This window comes from Podarcis tiliguerta (genome assembly GCF_965153285.1).
Source record: "Podarcis tiliguerta genome assembly, chromosome: 16".
In the NCBI taxonomy this organism is placed as follows: domain Eukaryota; kingdom Metazoa; phylum Chordata; class Lepidosauria; order Squamata; family Lacertidae; genus Podarcis; species Podarcis tiliguerta.
The window spans coordinates 19,055,339-19,079,899 of NC_139549.1; the positions used below are offsets into that span (position 1 = coordinate 19,055,339).

At 49.4% G+C, this 24,561-nt stretch overlaps 1 protein-coding gene across 1 annotated transcript in view; it reads right to left on the reverse strand.

Moving 5' to 3' along the window:
* The window catches only part of LTBP3 (latent transforming growth factor beta binding protein 3), a 41,137-nt gene extending 16,576 nt beyond the window's left edge, over window positions 1-24,561 (reverse strand). The window contains exons 1-11 of the mRNA XM_083417265.1: window positions 24,053-24,561; window positions 14,741-15,043; window positions 13,168-13,382; window positions 11,064-11,169; window positions 7,991-8,065; window positions 6,230-6,352; window positions 4,571-4,729; window positions 3,924-4,115; window positions 2,735-2,751; window positions 525-603; window positions 264-359 (exon numbers count right to left, since the gene is read on the reverse strand). Coding sequence (XP_083273391.1) covers window positions 264-359; window positions 525-603; window positions 2,735-2,751; window positions 3,924-4,115; window positions 4,571-4,729; window positions 6,230-6,352; window positions 7,991-8,065; window positions 11,064-11,169; window positions 13,168-13,382; window positions 14,741-15,043; window positions 24,053-24,335 — 1,648 coding nt within the window. The 5' untranslated portion in view covers window positions 24,336-24,561. The remainder of the gene's footprint in view (window positions 1-263; window positions 360-524; window positions 604-2,734; window positions 2,752-3,923; window positions 4,116-4,570; window positions 4,730-6,229; window positions 6,353-7,990; window positions 8,066-11,063; window positions 11,170-13,167; window positions 13,383-14,740; window positions 15,044-24,052) is intronic.

The following is a 24,561-nucleotide window of genomic DNA, read 5'->3' on the forward strand; positions in this document are numbered from 1 at the left end:
GAGCTGGAACAGAACAATGGGAGCTCAGTTTGTGGAATCGAACTGCCGACCTTCCGATCGGCAAGATCAAGAGGCTCAGTGGTTCAGACCACAGCGCCACCTGCGTCCACCCACCGGTTGCTGGAAAAGACAGGTGGGGACAGTGGGTGTTGCACTCCAGCCCCGCTTACAGGTTTCCCCTGAGAACCTAATTGGTCCCTGAAAGAGCAGGATGCTGGGCTCACATCCAGCCCGTTCTTCTTATCTTCTTCTGCCGAGCTCACCTGTGACCTGTGTGGGGGGCATGTCAAATTCGCTGACGTTCTTGTCCTCTTCGGGATATTTCACCACGACGGCGGTCGTAGGCTTGGCGATCACGGCTGTGAGCCGAAAGAGAGAAACGATTGTAGGCTACGAACATGGCACTGCCGGGCTCCTGGGCAGCAGTGCCTCTGAGCACAGGATGGAGGGTGGGGGGAGAGTTTTGCAGAGAGACTTCTCCCACACCAGGGCCCCAGGCCAATGAAATTCCTGCTCACACTCACCAGGGTAACGGGGACCGAAGGTGGGGGTGTTGGCGAAGAAGACAGGCTGCTGCTCCGAGGTTGTCACATAGCTGGGCAACTGGAAATGGTTTTTTGGGGGGTGGAGGGTCAAGTGATGAAAGAAAGGGACAACATTACAGGCCAAGGCAGATTTGTATGTGGCTAGCCCCGTGGTCACATAGGAAGCGGCTGTGGATGAGGCTGGCCTGCTTACCCATCTAACCCAGTATTGTCTGCACTGACTGGCAGCAGCTTGCCAAGGGCAGACCTTAGCAATATATTGCTCTGTGTGAGGCCAACATTTTATACCCTCCCCCCAGCCCTTGCTTAAGGTGGGCTTTGGGAAGGAGGCACAAGGCTCTGGCAGGGTCCTAGATCCCTCCTGCCTCTTTCCCAAAGCCTGGTAAATGCTTGCCCAGCTTTGGAAAGGAAACAGGAGGAGTCTAGGAACCCTGTCAAAGCCCTGACGCCTCCTTCTTGAAGCCAGGCAACTGCTTACTGGGTTTTGGGAAAGTGCTCTCCTTGGCTGCTCGCCCAGTGCAGCCGCCCTGCTCAAGCTGCCCTAAACCTGACTCTGTTCCCACCCCCTCAACCTGATCCTTTTTTGTTGCAGGTATCTTTGGGGATTGAACCTGGGACCTTCTGCATACCCAGCAGGTACTCTAGCCACTGAGCTACACTCCCTCCTCACCCCGCTCTTTCCCTACTTTGCAGGAGGGATTCCGTCACAGGACTGGAACTTTAGGTTTGTGCAACTGAAGTGCTCTGGTGCAACAAACCCACTTTGTTTTTTTTAAAAAAGGAGTTTCTGCAGTTAGGGGAATGAGAGAAGAAACACACAGGGAAATGTGGGATAAATGGTAGACTTACAAGGTGTATAACAGGGGTAGGAAACAATTTTGGCTGGGGGGCCAGATCTTTCTATCTCCCCGCCCCACAAGGCAAACATTGGCAGGTGGACAGGACAAGCCACCTGCCAATCACATGGCATCATTATGATGTCACACAATTGATGGGTGGGATGTCGCATCACAGGTGGGAAGAGGAGTGTGTAGCCAAACTGAGTAAGATTTAATTCTCTCTCTCTCTCTTTCTCCCTCCATCAGCTGATGTGTCGGGGAGTTAAATCCTGCTGCTGCTTTGGCTGCAAGCGTCTGATCCCTACTGGGAACACCTGCACAGCCAAAGCAGAATCGAACCTCGCCCTCCTGCCCATCAGCTGTTGTCAAGAGCAATGCTCACTGATAGGCAGGTGGGAGTGGCTTAGAAAAAGTGGCGGTATGGGCCAAATTCGGCCTGCAGGCTGGAGGATCCCCACACCTCTGGTGCTTCACCTCCATATAAACAAATAAGGCTGAATGCTCAGTTGTTGTACACTCCGCGAACAAATCGGCACAAATGTTCAGTAAAGAGCAGGTGCCGGGTATCTTCCACGTACACTCTGTGCTAGCAAATTGGAAGGAATGCTCGATAAACAGTTCATATGGAACCCACCATGACTGGCCCAAATAATGTGGCTTGAAAGCCTAAGGTGCCTCCACTTCCTATTAGATATAAAAATGGGGCCCAATCCAGTGGGCAGTTCCCCTGAGTAAGCCTCACTGAAATCAGCAATTCCATTCTTGCCCGGCTTCCCATTGCTTGCACAGAAAAAAACGTCTGTTGTGTACTAATTACTATGCCCAGATGGCAGGGTCAGCCTGCTTGCCACTTATTTTTAATGTCATTTGAAAATTGACACCAGAAAAGGCCATTGTCACCAGGATGGTTTTGTCCCAGATTCAACACCCCAATACTTTCTAGGTTGCTGAAAGTACTAGGATTCCACTATCAGAAGGGTCATAGAATTGTAGAGTCATCACAAGAGTCACCTAGTCTATCCTCCCCAGAAATGCAGGGATATTTTTGCCCAGTGTGGGGCTCGAACCCACAACCCTGTGATGCTCTACTGACATCTGAATAAGTGACAAGTTTGGCATTAGACTGCCTTTAGAGAACCAGCATGGTGCAGCAGTTAAGAGTGACAGACTAGGGCTTGTGGGAGACCAGGGTCGACCACCTTGAGCTCCTCAGAGAGAGAGTGGCCTTATCGTTGTAATAATAAATCATATAATTTTAAAAAATCACAGCCAGTTAACTTCTTTTCCACCTCATCTTACTAGAGATCGCCACCAACTCCTTCACGGTGCAGCAATGCAGCTGACACTTACCATAGCTGGAGTTATGACTGCAAGATACAAATAAAGGAAGAAATAGGTTAGAGGTTTTAAAGAAAGTTCAGACAGACAGACAGACCCCACTGCAGCTGCACTGACATGGAGGCAGAAATGGGTAGAGTTTAATGCAGCCCTCCTCCATCACCACCCTACTCCCAGGAAATATCACACACGCACACACATTCTACACCAGGTATCCCCAATCTGGTGCCCTCCAGATGTTATTAGACTCCAACCTCCCATCGGCCCCAGCTAGCATGGCCAATCATTGAGGGTGGGGTGGTGACACCCCTTCTCCTATTTCCTTCATCTTCATTGTGAGATGAGAAGAGTGACAGCTCCCACTTTTACTATGGAAGAAGTCACAGCATTACATTATATAGAAACCCAGGGAACTGTGGTTTGCCCTAACCAAAGTCATTTAACAAGTCAGGACCTGAAGTTGGGGTTCGATCCTGCTTTGTTTTAACTGGCGTTTGTTAAAACAGGCTGGGTAGTCCCTCCAGATGTTACTGGACTCCATAAGCCCAAGCCAGCAAGGCCAATGGTTTGGGCTGATGGGAATTATAGCCCACCAACATCTGGAGGGCACCGAAGAAAGAATATTTTGTAAGACATAGGGAAATGTAATGATTGTTAAGACAATAAGACTAAACTGAACTAAAGATACGCCAGAGGGAAAGAGTTTACTACCAGAATTTAAGACCTAGAATACAGAGTGGGAAGGTATGGGGAAGTCGCAGACCCAAGTTAATGCTGAAAAATATAAAGACACAATATTTGTTTTTAACTTTTTTCTATTTTATTTTTTCTTTTTGTCTTTGTACAATGTATGTACTGTTCTTTTTTCTTTTTGATGTATTTGTTGATTTGTACCTTTTGTTTACTGACTGTGAAAAAATAAAATATCATTTAAAAAAAAAAACATCTGGAGGGCACCAGCTTGGGGAAGCCTGCTCTAGGCAATGGGGGAGTAAAAATGGGGATCACAGCCTCTGTAATAAACACACACCCGGTACTTCATTCAACTTTATAGCCCACCAACCTTCCAAAATTTAAGAAGCAGATGTTTCATTCCATACTATGAGGGGGAAAGAACTCAAAGATGCAAGTGGAAGAAATCCACTTGCCCCACAACTTCAGGAAGCTTTCGGCTTGCCTGCCCACCCATTTGGGAACTGACCTTCTGGCTCCTGAGAGTCACTGCCCACAGGTGGGCGGGTGGGTGGCTCCACGGGTGGTTGTTGCTGCAGGTCTGTGTTGCCATCTGGGTGGATCTGGAGTGTGAAATCGCTCTCGCCTTGAATCGTCAGAGTCTGGTGTGAGGTAAGGATATGGTAGCCTTTTCCTGCAGGGCAGATCTCTCTGAAAGAAGCTGTCCGGGTGGAAAAAAAGAGACAGAAAATTGGTCACACAAACAGTGGCATGACCCTACAATTGGCAGGTGAGGCCTTGTCGGTGGCACCACTGCCGAGGGCTGCCCAGTTGGCGCTGGCCTGTGACAGGGCCTTTTCAGTGGTGGCTCCCTAGTTGTGAAATACCCTTCCTAGTGATGTACACCTATCCCCATCATTATTAACTATCAGAATAAATTTGAAGACATTTCTGTTTGCACTGAACGTACTTATGGAGAATCAATAAAAACATATTAAAAGATAAGTAAATAAAACATTAAAAAAGACTGAACAGTACAATAGCATGTCTTTGGTGTTTTCCAAATGCCCAGGGAACAAAAATAATTTTGTACAAACAGGGGTGGGGAACGTCTGGTCCAGGTGTGGCAGAACGCAGGAGGAAATGGGGGAGAGGGAAAAGACCCATTCTGTTTACCGGTTCCGTCGGCTGGGCAGCGCTCACAACGCGCCCCCCAGGCCTTGCCCACGCTACAGCAGCAGGTCTGGCGGGTGAGCTTGGTGGGTAGCGGGTGCTGGCAATGGTGCTCAGGGCTCACCAGTCGGAAGCACAAACTCTTCTCCCCAGCCTTCTCCGCTATCGTCGTCCCCCACAAAGAGAAGGAGAAAGAGAGAGAGGGGTTAGGGGGTCACAAGAGAAAACAAGGACAACGATTAAGAGACCCAGTTTCAAAAACCCACTGGCCTGGTAAACTCACTCAACGACTGTATGCTAGTTCCTCTCTTTCAGCCTAGCCTACCTCACAGGGCTGTTGTGTGGCTAAAAATGGAAAAGGGGGATATTCTTGGTCAGTCTCTTTCTCTCCATCTAACTTACCTCACAGGAGCGTTATGGGGTTAAAAGGTAACGGGGGAAATCTTGGCCACCTCTTCCTCTCAGCCTAACCTACATCACAGGGCTGTTGTGTTGCTGCAATGGAAGGTGGGATTCTTGGCCTGTCTCTTTCTTTCGGCCTAGCCTACCTCACAGGGTTGTTTTGTGGATAAAACAGGACTGGGAGGGGGAAAGCCTAGTATGCTGCCCCAAACTCCCTGGGCCAAAGCACAGGATTAAAAATATGATGCATAAAATAAAAACACAAAATAAACCTCAAATTCTCCACAGAAAGCCTGGCCACTAAATCCCACTACAAGGTATAGAGTCAGCAGAAAGACAGAAGCACCCACATGATACATTTAAAGAACATGGCTGCCCCAAAGAATTCTAGGAACTGTCATTTCCCCCCCTCACAGAGCTAAACTACAGTTCCCAGGATTCTTAGGGGGAAGCAATGTGCTTTATCAGTATGGTGTCAACCACAGCAGCTGAGGAGTCTCCTCAGTTTGGTGTCCGCAGCACTGCCATCGTCACAAGTCCCTGTACCAAGGAATGGGTGAAGCATTCCATCACTTCCTTCTCACAGCAAACTCAGGTGACGAGCCCCAATAAAAAAACGAGGCCAGTTCACTGAGAAACTACAGGGAGGTATCAGCGTGTTCAAAGGAAGCTGGAGGTTTGCAGAAGTACAAAATATAAAAGTGGGTGGAAAGACTTAAGAGGGGGCAGAAAGCCCAAGCAGAAGCCCAAAGAGGACTGAGCATGCTCACTGGCCTCCAGGAGCCAGAAAATCTTGTGTGAGGAAAGCGAAACTGGAGGGTAGCCAGTTATGTGTTCCCCTTGAGCTGTAGAATATGTCTGGCTGGAACCCTGATCAGGAAGACTCTTACTAGGACAAGCAATTGATGACGATAAAGAAAATAGCAACAGCATTGGCAGAAAAAACTCTGATCATGCGCAGAGTGCAGAGTTGAGCCATGGTGCTGAAAGACCCACAAGTACCTGCCCTGACTCAGACTAACTCCTTTATCTGCACCAGCCCCTGAATCTTGCACTTCCATGGTCCCAGCTACCAGTACTTTAATATGGTGGCTGTCAGTATTGACATTTGCTTATCGTCAGCTGTGGGCCAGACAATGCGCAGAAAGGACTTAAGACCCATGTGATAGGGATTATATTCTTTGGGGAGGGAAGGAGCAGAGAGAGGCTGGGTTGGTTAGATATGAGAGATCTTCCCGCCTCCCCAGCCAAGATACGTACGCACACAATGGGTCCGCGAAGGCCCCAGGACATGTCCTGGCTTGCATGCGCAGCGGAAGCTCCCTTGGGTGTTCAAGCATTCGCCCCCTTGGCAGACTCCTTGCATGGCACACTCATTGATGTCTGTGGGAGGAAGAGACACAGGGCAGTTGCAGTGGTGGGGGCAGGTGGGGGAAACGCAGAGCAATATCCAAAGCTGCCTTTTGTCTCCGTTCTTGGGAACAAGCGAACATACACTCTTCGGGTGAATCTTGGTGCCCTTGCCTCTTGGTGCATTCATTTCAATGGGCTTGTGCGGGAGAACCTCCCAATGGACCGGGCTCTGTGTTCCATTGGTGAAAGAGAAGGCACCTTGTAGGTTTATCCCAGAGTATTGGGGCTGTTATGCTCCATTTACAGATGATTGAGTCAAGGCTGGCATAAAATCTTCACTGTTTTGAGTCGAACCTGTCAGTCTGCATTTCTTAGCGCAGAAAGTATTGGTCTGATGTGTAGAGAACTTTCCTACTCTTAATTTTTTCAAGGGGGTTCTGGAAGCTTCCCTGTGTGAAAGAAGCTTCATGATGTTTGGGTTATTCCTTCAGAGAAGCTAAGTACAGCTGGCTTAAACTGGTTCTCTTATCTCTTCTGTCATGCTGACTATATAAGTAAGGCCAGAAGGAGCCTGAGTTTCACTTTCTCACCCTATCTCTCTTCTTCCTGCTATGGTGTTCTGTACATAGTATGCTAAGTGTTAAGTTTTAGACTTGTTAAAACTATTGTAAGTTTTAAGTTAAGTCTGCTGCAACTGGATTTCTTCTGGACTGTGCCAATCCTGAATGTATTGGATTTCTGACCATTATGCTCATTTGCCTTCAGTAGTAGTAAAGCTCTGCTGGAAGAAGTACAATTGCCTCTGATCTATTTTTTGGGAACTTTGCATTGTGTTTTAAGTTTTTTCCTCCGCCTGGACGACAAAACCATGGCCCAAGCTTTCGGCTGAATCGGTCAACCTTGGTCCACATTCACACGATATATGTAAAGCACTATGATACCACTTTAAACAGCCATGGCTTCCCCCAAAGAATTCTGGGAGCTGTAGTTTGTTAAGGGTGTGGAGAGTGGTTAAAGGTAAAGGTAAAGGGACCCCTGACCATTAGGTCCAGTCGTGACCGACTCTGGGGTTGCGGCGCTCATCTCGCTTTACTGGCCGAGGGAGCCGGCGTACAGCTTCCAGGTCATGTGGCCAGCATGACTAAGCAGCATCTGGTGAACCACAGCAGCGCACAGAAACGCCGTTTACCTTCCCGCCGGAGCAGTACATATTTATCTACTTGCACTTTGACATGCTTTTGAACTGCTGGGTTGGCAGGAGCAGGGACTGAGCAACGGGAGCTCACCCCGTCACGGGGATTTGACCCGCCAACCTTCTGATCGACAAGTCCTAGGCTCTGTGGTTTAACCCACAGCACCACCCGCATCCCCAGGAGAGTGGTTAGGAGGTCCCTATTCCTAGAGTTCCCTGTGAAGAGGGATTGATTGTTAAACCACGTTGGGAACTGTAGTTCTGTGGGAGGAGAATAGGGACCTCCTAACAACTCTTAACACCCTTAACAAACTACAGTTCCCATGATTCTTTGGGGGGGAGCCTATAAGTGGTACCATGGTGTTTTCAATGTGTGGTGTGAATGTGGCCTAATGCTAGATCACAATTCTCAAAAGCAAAGAGGACCCCCCCCCAGTGGTACATTCCATCTCTCAGTCTCTACCCCAATTTTATACCTTGGCAATGGCTGCTGTTCAGTCGCTTGTATCCCTGTGGGCAGTCACTCCCCAGCGTTTTCTGCACTCCCAAGTCTGAAAGAGGGAAAATGCATGCATTTAATGAACATCACACTTATGTACAGCAGCTCCCATCCTCGAGTGATGGGGATTGCCAAAGGCAGCCTATGATCTCAAAGCAACAGGACTGATTCTGATATTCTGAAATATTTATTTATAGATATTTTATGCCAAACACCAGGGAGCAGGCAAACAACCAGGCAGTTGGGGTCAGAGAATAATGGAACAACAGAGTTGGCGGGTACCCCAGGGGTCATCTAGTCCAACCCTCTGCAATCCAGGAATCCCTGACAGATGGCCACCCGACCTCTGCTTAGAAACCTCCAATGAAGGAGAGTCCATGATCTCCCGAGGGAGTCTGTTCCACTGTTGAACAGCTCTTTTCTATTTAATAAGGTAAAGGTAAAGGTACCCCTGCCCGTACGGGCCAGTCTTGACAGACTCTAGGGTTGTGCGCCCATCTCACTCAAAGAGGCCATGGGCCAGCGCTGTCCGAAGACACTTCCGGGTCACGTGGCCAGCGTGACAACGCTGCTCTGGCGAGCCAGAGCCGCACATGGAAACGCCGTTTACCTTCCCGCTAGTAAGCGGTCCCTATTTATCTACTTGCACCCGGGAGTGCTTTCGAACTGCTAGGTTGGCAGGCGCTGGGACCGAACAACGGGAGCGCACCCCGCCGCGGGGATTCGAACCACCGACCTTTCGATCGGCAAGCCCTAGGCGCTGGGGCTTTAACCCACAGCGCCACCCGCGTCCCTTTTCTATTTAATAGGAACCAATAAATAAATAAATAAATAAATAAATAAATAAAGGCCCTTCAGAAGGCCAATTCTAAGGACATTTAATCTCATGGGGAGAGCAGCAAACAGTGAAGTCCTATACATTACTCAGAACTCAATGGGGCTTGCTCCCAGGTGAAAATGTATACGACGGCAGCCAGTCTGTGCAGAATTCCATAAGGCTATCGCAACTACAATGCATCTTTAAAGTAACCCCACTTCAGTGCAGGCTCCCAAAAGAAAGCATCAAAATCCTGCAGGGGTCAAAACATGAGCAATACAAAAAGCCCTGGTCTGCTTGGCCTGAATGCTTGAAATGGCAATAAGAACTCCTAGAAAGCTGCCTTCTATTGACTCAGAGAACTCTGGTCCCTCTCACTCTGAACCGCCCACGTTGATTGACAGTGGCTGCCCAGGGTTTCAGACAGAAGTCTCTGCTAGGCATACTGGGAGATGCCCTCAGGGACTGAACCCGAGACCTTCTGCAAGCAAAGCAGGTGTTCTGCCACCAAGCTACAACCCTTCCCCATTTGCTTCTGTGCCAACGGCGGCATGGTGCATAATCCGAGAAGCCCAGCGAAACGTCCCCTTCCTTGCCATTTTGGACATCATCTTTTAAACATTAGCCTTGCAGGGAGGGGCGCCGAGTTGTGGTTGCCAAGGGGGCAGTTGCCAAGCCAGCCAGCCAGCTGCAGGAAAGTGAAGCGGAGGGGCCTGCATACTGCCTTGGGGCTGGAAGGGAAGAGGGAGGGCCCACAGCCTGAGCACATTCCAGGCCTCGTCCAACACAAACAGATCCGGCCCCTTGCGCGGCTGATTTCATGAAGCTAGAAAATCCATTCAGGCAGGGTCTAGGAGGGGGAGAGCTTGGCTCCCCCAAACCAGTGCCTGCCACCCCCCTGTCCTTGCAAGCAAGACACTAGACATACGGGGCAAAATCTCTCTCATCGTCCCTCCCCAGCCATTCCTTGCCAGTTGTGAAAATGCAACACCTCAGAAAAAAACCAGCATCGGAGATTGTGGCGGAAAGCTTAGGCATGCAAAGGAGATTTTTGACCACTGAGCTACAGCCCCTTCTCTGGAACACCATCTCAGACAGCCAACTTCCATCCAGCACTGTCTCCTTGGACAGGCAGCAGGGTCTCAGTCACAGAAGAGTTTTCCCGCTACCTGATCTATTTTTAAACTGGGATTTGAATGTGGGACCTTCTGCATTCAAAGCACATATTCCGCTCCTAATATCGAGAGTGCTGGTATGCAAAGCATGCAGAGTATGGCTTGTGAATTTGGCTAGACTTACCTGTTGCAATTAAATGCAGAGAGATGCTTGTAGGGTAAGAAAATAATAGTGTTGTTTACAATAGGGAATACACCATTTGGATAGAAAGTTTTCTAGTTCTAACTAATCTAGAGAAGGCAAAGGCAGCCATGGTTGCTCCTTTGCTTTCCAGAGGATAGATTCAAGGTGATTAATCTCAGGGTCCTGGATTTGAGCCCCACATTAGGTGAAAGATTCCTGCATTGCAGCGAGTTGGACTAAATGACCCTCTTGGACCCTTCCAACAAGTCTGTGATTCGGTGCGATTCTCATTTTGAGGCGCAAGAGTGGTGAGAGGAAGGAGAAGCTGCAAACAGGATGCAACCTAAAACGACAGCACATGGCTGTCCCCAACCCCATTTTATCCTCACAAGGGTCCTATGAGGTAAGTAAGGCTGAGAGACAGTAACTAGACCCGGATCACCCAGCAAGCTTCACAGCTTTGTGGATATGGGAACACTTGTCTCCCAGGCAGCGGCAGAGCAAGTCAAATTAGTGCCTGGGGCAGCACGCATGCCCTGCGCCCAGGGGCGGGGCAAGCCGGGGCAGGACACTCTGCAGGGCCTCCGAGGAGTCTGCCTGCCTCCTTCCACTCAGCCACCCTACAGCTGAGGGGGAGGCGGTGGGCGGACCGTTTGGGGCAGCGTGGAGCCTGCGGGCGCCCAAACCACTACGTCACTCCCAGGAGAGACGTATGGCTCGGGCGCACTGCAGGCCCCGTGGTGAGTGCCGCCTACCATTTGATCACACACACCCCAGTGGTGACACCCAGGCGGCTCCCCACCACCACCCTTCCTCTGACCCCTGCTCTCGGGTCGCTATCCAACATTTTTAATCACCCACCTGTTCCCTGCAAAGCTTCTAGGTTAGAGGGAAGAGGTGCAGAACTTGGAAGTGGAGGGCAAGAGAGACTTACATTGCAAGTGGGGGCACTTGTGGCATTTATTCTGCCCCCAGGAGGTGCCGATGCTGCCGCAGCAATCTTCTTGCTTGGTGAGGCCTGGGAGAGGGTTGCTTCCACACTGAACAGGACAGGCAAAGGTTGAAATATAAGATTTCATGAATTCCACATAGAAATCTCATGCACACCCACATCACTCAGGGGCCATCCATTCTGTGGTTTGATGTGGACAGTAAGCTTCTTGTACCTCCCTTGGTTCTCCATTGTTTGCACGGTGCTGTCTTCCAAATCACTGCCTCTCCACACTTTCCCTTCTCTCAGTCCGGATTTCAGCATACCTTCTCTTTTTTTGAGAGTATCCCTCGGATGAGAAAATCCGGACTGAGGGAAAGGAAAGTGTTTGGAAGCAGTGAATTGGAGGAGGAGAATGTCACATGGGCAATGCAGAGTTTAGGGGAGATACAGGAAGCTTGCTATAGTTATTAAACCACAGTGCGGAGAAGCCCTTAAACCTTTCTCCCACCAGCCTCCACACTATGCGTGGAACACCCGCTACAAATAAAAGGCGGGCTGGCTTTATTCCTGCATCTTTAAGTGTCTAGATCTCATGAACCATTGGAACGCCTGCGGCTGGTTTTCTCAAGCTAAGCAGCCGTGTGTTTGAGATATTAGTTTAATTCATTGTTTTGTATGTTGCTTCACACATCCAGAGGCGTCCCAAAGCTATTCGCAGGAAATAAAACACAAATAAGAAATGCATTTAAAATTGACATATATAAATTTTGTTAATGTTCGTCCAAATGTGCCCCCAAACCCAGTATGTGCAACTATTGTTTCTGCAACATTGAAAAATAAAATAAAATGCTGGGCTGTGGTGAACTAAACTACAGCCTGCCTTGAACTCTAGTCTCCGGCCAGCCAGCCAGTTGGGGGTACCCATCCTCTCTTATTTGTCCTTAACGTCTGATGCTCAGGTATGCAGCTTTTGTATGTGGAAGCTCCATCCAGCTATTGCAAACATCCCTTCTGCATCTAATTCTTTGTTAAAGCCATCTGAGGTCAAAAGTTCTATGGACTGTGAACAACTGGCTAGTTTGCAAGCAACAGTCTGTGATCCGCTGGAAAGTTTCAGAACCATTGATACTATCTCTACTTGGCTCTAGACTCGAATTATTATTTTTTCAGACAGTAGAAATAAGGGATGTTTTTTTGATCAGGGCTGGATTATCAAACCAGCTAAGGTGGTCCTGGCTTGAGACCCAATGGTTTTCATAATTTGGGGCTGGTTCTAATAATGATGCTTGAGCTGGAGAAAAATACAGTGGTGCTTCGCAAGACGAAAAGAATCCGTTCCGCGAGTCTTTTCATCTTGCGGTTTTTTCATCTTGCGAAGCAAGCCCATTAGCGGATTAGCGCTATTAGCGCTATTGACAGTTTAAGGTCTATTAACGCCTATTAAAGGCTTAAGGGATTAGCGGTTTTGCTGCTAAAATGCTTTTAGCAGCTTAGCGCTTCAGAAAAAGGGGTTTTGGAGCGGGGGGGGGGGACTCAAAAATTTTCGTCAATTTTCGTCTTGCAAAGCAAGCCCATAGGGAAATTCGTCTTGCGAAGCGCCTCTGCAAACGGAAAACCCTTTCGTCTTGCGGGTTTTCCGTCTTGCGAGGCATTCGTCTTGCGGGGCACCACTGTACTTCTATTTTTTCTCATCCAGCACATTAGAACAGGAAGACAGCAGTTATTAAAATATGTATGTGCTTTGATTTGTAGAACAAACAAAAAAAATTCTGGCCAAGACCCTCTGGGTCCATCCTCCCCCCCACCCCCCAAGTTGGCCCATCCAAGGAATCAAGTTTGAGAACGTCTGGTCTAGGCTGATGGGCAACCATCACATTCTGTGGCAAAGCAAATCTCATTAGAGAATTATGTGCGGATTTAAAATCACCTCCTTTTGTCCGCTGAAACATCCTGCTGATTAGTTTTAAGGAATGGTATACAGATTTAAGTGCTCGTGAGGTAAAAAAAATCTCCTCTCCCTTCATATCCTTGCAAAATTAACTGTGTCTCTCTGCTTGGGTGCCATTCCTATGCATCAGAATTGCCAAAAGACCACTCCACTCACCGACTGTTTAGGCATCGTTTCCTGAAAGCACCGTCCAAGGGGCTTCTGGGTGGGGGGCCTGGTATAAGCGGGCTTGGGAGCAGGGTGCTGGATCAGGTGTTGCTGGCTGCCTGGCCCACTTCCCTCCGAGCTGAGGCTGTCGATCCGGTGGACTTGCACTGAGGCGTCTGGGGGGTGATGTACCCGGACATTGACCAGCGGCTGGTGCACCTGAACTAGAGGGCAAAAAGGTGAGCTACCTGGCCATTCCCTCTGACCTGCAAGCACTCCCTGGGAAATCTCAAAAATGTTGGGCAGTCTGGCATGTACGGAGGCAAGTGCACCCCTGCACGTGGCCAAAGGCTCTTGTGTTTGCGTAATGCAGGTATGGGGAACTTTTGGCCCTCGAGTCATTGCTGAACTACGACTCCCATCATCCCTGGCTGTCAGCTCCCTCCTCTTTAGTCTCTGTAGCTCTCAACAGAAGGAAGTAGACAAAAAGTGAAATGATCTGTCTCCACCTGTTGTTGGCTCTGGCGCCACCTACTGTTTGCCTCCATGCCTCCCACCCTACCAATCCCAAAACGCACCAGTCACCAGTAGCAGAGGGGGCATGGTCTCCTCTGCAGTTAGTATGGAAATACAGTACAGACATCTAGCTCCTTAGCAGGCTACTAAAAATATTGTGTGGCTTTTCTATGTTTATTTTATTTGTGACTTTTCTGGGTTTGTTTACTAGGCTGCAAGAGAGGCAGCTGCTAGAAGCAGTTGCCATTTTGGTAGCTCCTAGGTCACATATGGGAGGCGGGTGGCGCTGTGGTCTAAGCCACTGAGCCTAGGGCTTGCCAATCGGAAGGTTGGCGGTTCGAATCCCCGTGATGGGGTGAGCTCCCATTGCTCGGTCCCAGCTCCTGCCAACCTAGCACTTCAAAAGCACATCAAAGTGCAAGTAGATAAATAGGCACCGCTCCAGCAGGAAGATAAATGGCGTTTCCGTGCGCTGCTCTGGTTTTGCCAGAAGCGGCTTAGTCATGCTGGCCACATGACCTGGAAAAACTGTCTACAGACAAACGCTGGCTCCCTCAGCCTGTAAAGCGAGATGAGCGCCACAATCCCAGAGTCGTCCGTGACTGGACGTACCTGTCAGGGGTCCTTTACCTTTACCTCACAGACCTTTACCTCATAGACCTTTACCTCACAGATCTCACAGACGTCTCCTTTAGCCACAAGTGTTGTAGGAGCTGGATGTGGTCATTCTTAACATGGTCAGAGACACCCCTTTTATGTTATTTGCTTATCTACCACCTTACCAGTTCCAGTTGCTGGGCAAGAAGTAAGCGGGACTGAGCCACAGAGCCTGCCACCACCTAGACAGAAGTGCCACTGAGAAGTTAAGCACCGATGCCAGGGGTCTAAAAAAAGCACTCTGCACATGCTCGGGAATCTTATTTCACACACAAGTTCCTACAGTTGGGTTCAAATTAAGCCTCTGTGGTCTCCTAACCTAACTAACCGCAATTCTCCCATAGTGGCCGGTGCCCTTCTCAAAGCAGAATCCATCCCTACCCACACATAAATGCCCCTTCTCGGGTACCTTCGGATGAATGTTGTCCAGGGCCCAGAGGCACCATGAAGGTGGAGTGGCTGATGGTGCCTTTCGAGCCGGGCCCAGAGGCCGTGTCCCCGTGGCCGTCCGAGATGAGCTGGACTGCGTAGATGGCGTGCTTGCTGGAGCCCGTCTCCATGGCAAGGCCCTCACCGGGCAGTCGGGCCTGCTGGCTTTGGCTCTGGCGACCGGCCGGCACTTGGCAGAATCGCCCTGTGAACTCCGGAGGGCACAAGCAATGGTTCCCAGATGTACACTGCCCACCGTTCATGCAGGGCAGAGGGCAAACCACTGCCGGGGGGGGGGGGGAGAGAAACAGAGAGGGGAAGCATTAACTTGAGATGCATCAAACCCTGTGATAATTCAAACAGTGCTTAATATGGGTGGGATACTGCCTCACTTTGCATGTTTAAATCTCTCTGACTACGGTTCAGGCAAACTGCAAAATCTCCAACTTCAGACTTCTATTTTCCCAGGACAGTCCTGGATTTACAGAAGCCATCTCAGTTTCCGGGTAGTTAGGTTAGGAAACCACAGAGGCTTAATTTGATACTGGAATGTCCTGCTTTTCCTTAGGACGTCCCTATTTTCATCGGATAAATGTTGGAGGGTATGGAGTTATGCGACCCCCCACCCCGCAAGCCAAGGAGATAACTATACAACCTTTAGAACACATCTGAAGGCAGCCCTGTTATAGGGAAGTTTTTAAAATGTTTAATTATGTTTTTATAGTCTATATTTTTCCGTGTATAAGATGACCCCTATTTTTGGAGCCCAAAATTAGAAAATAAATAATTGCAACATTCTGTCTATAAGACGACCCCCAATTTTAAAATTAAAAAAATTGGGGGGGAAATATAGTCTTATACACGGAAAAATACAGTATGTTGGAAGCTGCCCAGAATAGCTGGGGCAACCCAGTCCAGTAGGTGAGGTATAAATAATAAAAAAATCATCGGATAAATGTTGGAAGGTACACTCTACTTTGGAGGGTGTGTGTTTATGTATGTGTACGGTATTATGTTCCACAAGTGCCTGTCAGGAACTTAATTTTTAAAAACATGTCTGCCACTTCTTCATCGAATGAGTCCCCAGCTCCCAGGGTGCCCCCTTTCCCAGAAAACAAACCTTTGGACAAAGAGCCGGGAGAAAGACATTTCTAGCTACCAGGATTGAGAGAACAACATTTCAGCCTCTTTGAATTCCGAGTGCTGAGTCAGCAGCTGGGAAGCTGGCAAACATGCCCTCTCCAACGCACACACACTCATCCCCAGACAACAGTCAGCAGCTGCAGGCTGGTCCTGCCCAAACGCCACCCTCCATTCACAAAAACAAATAAAAGAGCAGGGCATGGTGCCCAGCTCCGGAAGGGCCAACCCAGCAGGGAAAGATCGGTGAGGGACGGTTTTTTATCCCCCTTGGGGAGGGTGTGTGGAAATTCCTTGGCTGCCTTAAGTCCAACCTGTCACACACTGTGGCCTAAAGTTGGCCTCTTGCAGATATCACTTTGCCAGGAAGTCTGTTCTGTACAATGTAGGAATCTGGGCTTTAATGTGGTGGCACATGCCCTTTGGAGCTTCTTCCTATAACATATAAGTCAGGCAGATAAGAATATGGGTGGGTAAGGCCCATCTATTACAGTGGTACCTCGGGTTAAGTACTTAATTCGTTCTGGAGGTCCGTACTTAACCTGAAAATGTTCTTAACCTGAAGCACCACTTTAGCTAATGGGGCCTCCTGCTGCTGCCGCACCGCCAGAGCACGATTTCTGTTCTCATCCTGAAGCAAGGTTCTTAACCTGAAGCACTATTTCTGGGTTAGCGGAGTCTGTAAACTGAAGCGTATGTAACCCGAGGTACCACTGTACAGCATCCAGATCTCACAGTGGCCAGACAGAGAGCCCTCAAGCAGGACCTAAGCAGGATGGTACTCTCCCCATCGACGAGTCCGTACCCTCCGACATTCCTCAGATGAAAATGGGGACAATTCTCAGTGCCCCGCTGACTGACTCTCCTCAACCTCCCCGTTTTGGGTCCCCCTACCCCACCCCACAGAGCATTTCCTATCCACCACAACGCTAACAGGACACAGCACACACAAACCCCACCGTCCTAAGAAAACAACCACCCTTAATTCCTATTTTGGGTCATTCCATATCAAGTGATCCATTATTATTTTTTTACCTCGTGTCATTCAATTCTCTTAACATGTTGTACACTGGTTGAATAATCAAAACTAAGTTAAAATCTTAAAATCTTAGAAGAAGAAGAAGAGTTTGGATTTGATATCCCGCCTTTCACTCCCCTTCAGGAGTCTCAAAGCGGCTAACATTCTCCTTTCCCTTCCTCCCCCACAACAAACACTCTGTGAGGTGAGTGGGGCTGAGAGAAGTGTGACTGGCCCAAGGTCACCCAGCAGCTGCATGTGGAGGAGCGGAGACGCGAACCCGGTTACCCAGATTACGTGACTACCGCTCTTAACCACTACACCACACTGGAAAGGGGCCAAACCATCATCACAAGAGGTGTCGAAATTTTGGGAGGTTGGATAGTTACAATGGAGTGATCTCGGGGTGCAGTGCACATACTTATTTATTTTATTAGTTTGTTTAAAGCAAACAAACATAGCATACTTTCTGCCATGCTACAGCTTTAACACATTTGTGTTTGTATTATTAACATGCAGCGAAAGTGGTCAAATTTAATTAAAAATATATGAACAAACAAACAAAAGGTGTGCAAGTCAGTAACTGGTATTCAGAGGCATACCACTCTAATATCTCTGCTATCACCACTTCTGGCTACTAGTGTCGTCTCCACAGAAAGAGGCAGTGGTGCTTCTGAAGACCAGTTGCTGGAAGCCACAGGAGAGGTGTGCTGTTGTTGAGCTCAGGTCCTGCTTTCAGGCTTCCCACAAGCATCTTGTGGTCCAATTCTGTGAGTCTATGACCTGGTTAGCCACTGTGAGAACAGGATGCTAGATTATTGGCCACTGGACTGATCTAGCAAGATGATGGTGGTGGTGATGATTACCCCACTCATCTGGCTGGGTTTCCCCAACCACTTTGGGCGGCTTACAGCATATCTAAAAATATAATAACCCTGTGGCCCTCCAGATGTTGTTGGACTCCAACCCCCATCATCCCCAGGCAGCATAGCCAACAATTCAGGGACTGTGGGGGCACAAGCCACAAGGAAGTTCTCAAAATAGGGGGTTAAAACCTGGGCTGGAGAAGCCCCAAAGGGGGAAACAGGACAGGTTGGGATATATAAACATGAGTAACTCCTTGACTCAGAAGCTGGGTTGTCTGCTGAATGTCTACAACAATACAATACATCCCATAAAATCAGGAGAAGCCGCAGATGTGTGCAATTTATAAAGCGTGGGCCTAGAGTCAAACCTGGGAATTCTGACATTTCTTCTGAAGTTCTGGAAACAGCCACAAAGCCAGTATTGTATGAAATGGGGAGAGGAGGGAGTCTGAACACACCCCAGATTAGGCAAACCCAGACTTTCAGGAAGTTTCATATCAAATATCAAAACTCCTTTCACTGGAAAATGAAAGGAGCTGCCTTGTGAGTCATTGGTCTATTGAGCTTGGTATTTCAAGCACTGACTGGCAGAAATTCCCCAGGGTTATAGACGGGGCACATTCCCAGTCTTACCTGGTGATGCCAGAGATCAAACCTGTGACCTTTTCACAGGTACTGTGGTAAAGTTGGGTGTTACCCATCTTACATTTGTGCATATTTCTTACTCTAATAAAAACTTTACAGTCATTTCAGGTGAAATTGAGTGTGTGCCCCAGAGTCGGTCACGATTGGACCAAATGGTCAGGGGTCCCTTTACCTTTTACACACACACACCTATAATGCAGCTTTCCCCAGCCTGGTTACCTGTGTTGGCCCCATCGAACAGAGCCGCAAACATACAGCATTTGCTGAAAATGAACTAAAATGGCTTTTTCTCAACAGGATATTCTGTCTTTTTTTCACAACCTGACCTTCCAAACATTATTTAGTTAAGCAGCAACCTTAACAGGGAATGCCATATAAAACATCAAACTGGACAAACAAAATTAAAATGCTTCCCATAGCTAACTGAATCTAAATTTTTGACATCCCCCATTAGTCCCAAAAAGGAAGAATAACTTTTTCCTTTCTATACGCAGAAGTTAGGAACATTGGAAGCTCCCTTACAAAGAGTCAGGCCGCCAGTCCAACTCGGTTGCAGCTTCTTCTAAGAAATGAGGGGTGTTGGAGCTTAGTGGTGGTGCAGTGGTCAGAGCCCTGAGAGACCAGGGCTCAAGTCATGGCACTCACTGGATGACCTTGGGCCAGCCATAGGCTCTCAACCTAACCTATCTCACAGGGTTGCTGCAAGGAAGAAGTATGCACATCCCTTTAAGCTCCTTGGAGAAAAAAGTGGGGTATAAAAGCATTCAATAAATACACTTTCAACCCACACCCACAGGTCTAGAAAATCTGCCCTCAAGCCCCACAGCTTTGAACATGGCAAGAAAGGTACTCTGCACATGCCCAGCTGCACACTGTCTCCAATAGCATACACCTCAACTATCCTGGGAAAACCGGGACATCCTGTTTTCTCGCATGAGAGCACGGTGGCAATGTTGAATGCAGCAATTTCACTCCCCGAAAACCCTTTTTTCGTGGCTGTAATCCCACATGGGTCATGTGACTCACCCAGGAGCACATCCTGGTTTTGGGCCTGGACATGTTGGAGGGCATATGCAAGCATGGCTATGTGCAAGAGTTCATCACAAAGCACATCCCATGAAACTCCTCATCTGCCCGTCTGATAGGTCCTTATAACCAGGATTCTAGTTGCCCACGGTCCCTGGGAGAAGAAGGTGATTGAGCAGCCTCTGAGCAATATCAGAGGCAGAGAGAAAACAAGGGGTTGGGCCCAGGAGAACGAGGCCCCAGCCAAAGGCGATGGTGAAATGACAAAGCTTTATGGTGTGGAGGCAGCTGCAGAACGGAAGTGGGAAACTGGGAGGCTCCAGTCCTCCAAGAGGCTGACCCGGCCACGGATGCAAAGTGCCCTCAGCTTGCCCCTGCCCACGCTCTGGGAATGTGCCAAGGCACCCCCCACCCTCAGGATATGGCAGGTTATGATTGGGGAGAAGGAAAAGGGGAGAGCAGTCAGGGGAGGGAGCTGGCTATAGAGCAGCAACAAAGAGACGAGAGCAAGAAAGTGAGACACAGACACAGAGACAGAAGAGGAAACTGCCTTGTACTGAGCCAGGAGAGCAAAAACGACACAGGCCTGTTTTTGGGAAGGGCTGAAGCTCAGCAGGACAGCACCCGCCTTGCAAGGGGAGGGAGGGACTCCCCTAGGTGGAAAGGCACACTTCTTAACCTCGGCCCTTGGCCCCTGAGATGTGTGTTTTCAGAACCCAACCCATTCCGGTGATTGGGATCTATTTCAACTGTTTATAATTTTAAGTTTCCTGCTCTGGGACCTGCTGGTGAAGGGCAGGTAAATAATAATAATAATAATAATAATAATAATAATAATAATACAGTGGTACCTCTAGTTACAAACTTAATTCATTCCAGAGGTCCATTCTTAACCTGAAACCGTTCTTAACCTGAGGTACCACTTTAGCTAATGGGGCTTCTGCTGCCGCTGCACCGCTGGCACGCGATTTCTGTTCTCATCCTGAGGTAAAGTTCTTAACCTGAGGTACTACTTCCGGGTTAGCAGAGTCTGTAACCTGAAGTGTTTGTAACCCGAGGTACCACTGTAATAATAATAATAGCTATTCCAAATCCAGGACACACACCCCACCCAATGAAGAGACTCCACATTTACCAGTTTCAGCTTAGACACAATATTTCTCACTGGAATTGGTTGACACATTTAGCTGTGAGCTTCTGAGTTCTGCAAATGGGGGACTCAGTCCTGGAAAATGTGGGTCAACTGAATGCTCTTAAAACTACCTAGTGCGGTCTGAGTCCATGGCCTATATTAGCCACATTGGAAGTTGCCATATACAGAGTCAGCCCATCTGGTTCAGTCTTGTCCACTCTGACTGGCAGCATCTCTCTAGAGTTTTGGACAGGAAGCCTTCTCCCAGCCCTACCCAGTGATGCCAGGACCAAATACGGCACCTTCTGCACACAAAGCAGGTGCCCTAACATTTGCCTACAGTCCTTCCCCTTGAAGATAACGAAATTTGAAAGGGTCAGGAAAAGCTCTGAAATACTTATCTAGCCTTTTTAAGAATGTGCAGTCCTAGCTAAGGCAATGCCTCCTGGGGATTTGGCTGTCCCAAATGTTCGGGTATCCCAGACTGGAGAGGTTATAGGGAGGGACCCCTCTGCAGAGAGTAATCAACCAAGCCAGGAAGGCTCCTTCCCACGCTGGCCGGCCTCCTTCCCAAGCTGCAGAAAGTCAACAAACGCTGCAGTTTTTGGCTCATGTTGGGTATCTTGAGCCTTTGTGTGAAGAAAAACAAAACATAGGGGTGGTGGGAAGGCGATCTAGGAAGGAAACAGGACTCCAAATCCAAAATGCTCAGGATGGAGGGAAGGAGGGAAGGTTCGGAATGTAGAAGGGGGAAGAGGGGGTGCCGCTTCTAGGCTAGACCAGACCAGACCAGAACTTGGACTGATTCAGAGCCCTCGCTCTCTGCATACTCCCAGAGGCCCCACCTCTCCAGCTCTTGGCTAGCGAGGTGGGCTCACAGGCCAAAGTTTCCACCTCTGGATTCCATTAGCTGAAGGACGTTCCCTTCCACCGCTCCCCTCTTCCACTCCTGAACAAAGATTACGCTTGCCAAGGAGAGTCCTCTCCAAGAGACTCTGCTTTTTGCCCTAGGCGATTTAAAAGGGGGAGAGATTTTTGGCAGTCAGATACCAGTCCAGCTGGTAAAGAAATCTTTGCAGCAAAGGAGAAGGCTGCTGTGAGCAAAGCCTGCCTGCCTATCAACTTTGGGAAGGCGGTGGGGCGCCCCCCCCCCCAAATATTTTATGGGGGGGGCAAAGAGACCACAGTCCCTAGGAGTTGGCTCCTATGGTTTGCATAAAGAGAAGTTCAGGGACTCGTGGCAGCTTGAAACCACACATGCCAACTTGAATGCCAGGGCTAGAAAAAGATCCTGTTGCTTAAACCCTCAGACTGAAAATGCCTAGGAAGCCAGTATTGTCCGCTCTGACTAGCAGCAGCTCTCCAGGTTCCTGGGCAGAGAAGGGTCTTCCCCAACGCTTCCTACTTGACCCTTTGCAAGAGATCGAACCTTCTGAATGCAAAACAGGTGCTCTGTCACTGAACCATTCACCTGGGCACCAATTCCCCTGCCTTATGGTTTCCCCTTCTTTGCCCAAGTACCACCAGCTTATCCACTTCAAAATAGGGCTAGACAAATTATGAGGCTAGTGGTGGTGTTCCGGTGTTATCGGCTTGCCAATTTCAGGATGTCTGTGTCATCAAAAAGTACCATTAAGTTTGTAAGTTTGCAAAAGGATGAAAAGGGACAATCGTAATGGTCGTGGAATAATGGATGGTTTTGAGGAGGGGTGTGAAGAAAACAGAAAACCAGGAAAGTGGGCAGATGAAACGGAATATTCTAGAAGAGAAAGCACGGTGGGAACCCTGAAAAGGAGCATGCTGCAACACTTTGCTCCAGGCCTCACTTGTCATTGTTGTTTAAAATTCTTATCACATCATGCCTAACAGCCATTTACAGACCCATCACTTTCTCTCTCTCTCTCTCTCTCTCTCTCTCTCTCTCTCTCTCATACTGTAATACTAGAACTCAGGAGCCATCCGAGGAAGGTGAATGTTGGAAGATTAAGGACAGACAAAAGGAAAGTATATTGTCACACAGCCCACAGTTAAATCTATGGTATCCACTCCAACAAGAGGTAGTTCGGGTCACCAACTTGGAGGGCTTTAGAAGAGTATTAGACAAATTCATGGAGGATAAGTCTATTGGTGGCTACAATGGCCACAATGACTATGTTCCACCTCCACCGCTTGAGGCATAGGCCTCTCCTCTGAACACCAGTTGTGGGAATTGCAAATGGGGAGAGTGTTGCTGTTGCACCCATGTCCTGCTTGCGGACTCACCTTGGAGCATCTTGGTTGGCCACTGTGAATAAATGGGACTTAGCCCTGACCATTACAACCTGGCCCTCGTACTTAAAAAAAACCCCGTATATCAATTGTTTTATGTTGTGCCTTAATTGTGGTTCCTTTCTCTTCCTCATGGGCCACCCACGAGTTTGAGTTATGGAGCAGCCATATAAATTGTAGTATGAAGTAGGACTCTTCCTAGGTTGCAGCAAGTCCCGCTGCCCCAAATCTTGGCCCAAAAGTGGCAGAGTTTTGTGTAGCTCAGTTGCTGACTTGTCCTGCCTTCTCAGCAGTCAGCTTAATTTCTAAAGAGCGGTTGTTGTGGCGCACCGTTTTAAAGCAGCCCTGTGTGCCACCTCCGACTGGCACACAGAAAACAAATTCTGGGCAATAGCCATTAGAGATCTTGGGCCAAAACCTAAATCCTATCTAGGCCATTTGGGCTCCTGTTTATCCCTACCTAGCAAGTGTTTTCATAGCCTCTTCACGCACGTTTGTCTTGGCGAGGCAGCCTCTGGGTCTGCATGTGTATTTGCTTGGCTAACGGTTCTGATCTGCTGCTGCTGCTGCAACTCTGAGGCAGCCAGGGCCCCAGAGATGGGCTGGGACATGAGGTAAGGTTTTCCACCAGCCAAAAGCAGTTGAGGAAAGAATGGGGTGGCGGGGGAGAGAGAAAAATAGAGAGAGAGAGAGAACAGAGAGAGGGAGGGGCAACGGCAGTGGTGTGTGTATGTGTGTTGCTAGATGCTATCTGGAAAAGTGCGTAAAAGTTAAGTGTCCTCAAGTGGGCAAGGCCTTTTGGCCTCGATGTTGAAAAACAAACCGTAGGAAGTGCATCTCTTCTTGGGAAAAGCATCCAACTTGCCTGATTATGCCACCAACCCACCTTCCCGGGTTAACTTGGGCTTGGATCCTGACACTAGGGGTGAGTTGCCTCCTGCACTGGGATTGACCAGAGAGCATCAGAGCCCCGTGAGCACCTCCAGGGACGCACTTCTGCAAAGGAGGGGATGTCTCCTTCGCCTGAGCAACATCTGGGGCAAATGAAGGGGTTCGGCGGAGGGAGCGTTAACCCTTCATTTGAAAGTGGGTGACTTACTCCGGAACCACAACTCCCCAAGGGCCCCCTCCCCAGCCTTTCCCTGGCCCCTCTCCCGCCCTGCTTGGAGTGGGGGGAGAAGAGTTGGCGCATCTCACCCACGCGGAAGCCGGAGCCCGTGAGCGTGTCCATGGAGTGCCCGTTCTCTCCGATGAGGGTCATGTTGCTGCCCGGCTTGCAGCTGTCGCGGCACTGGCCCTTCAGGCACGTCCGCTTGCAGATGAGGGGCGCGAAGACTACCTTGAAGCGCTCCCGCGCCAGCGCCGTCCGCTCCGAGGGGCCCGCCGACGACGACGAGGCGGCGGCGGCGGCGGCAGAAGTGGCGGCGCCCGGCCAGCCTAGCGCCAGCACCCACAGTACGGCGAGCCCCCGCCAGGGCATCTTGGCATCCCGCGGCCCGCAGGCCAAGCCCGGCGCGGAGGAGCGCGGCGCGCCTCTCGCCTGGCCCCTACGGGGCGCCCCGCGGAAAGCTGCGCGCGAGGCGGCCGAGGGAGCCGCTGGAGCGGAGGGGAGGCGAGCCCAGGAGGAGCAGAAGCAGGAGGAGGAGGAGGAGGGGCGAAGCGGAACGGAGGCGGCTCGCCTTCCCGGCCGCCGCTGCCAAGGCTGG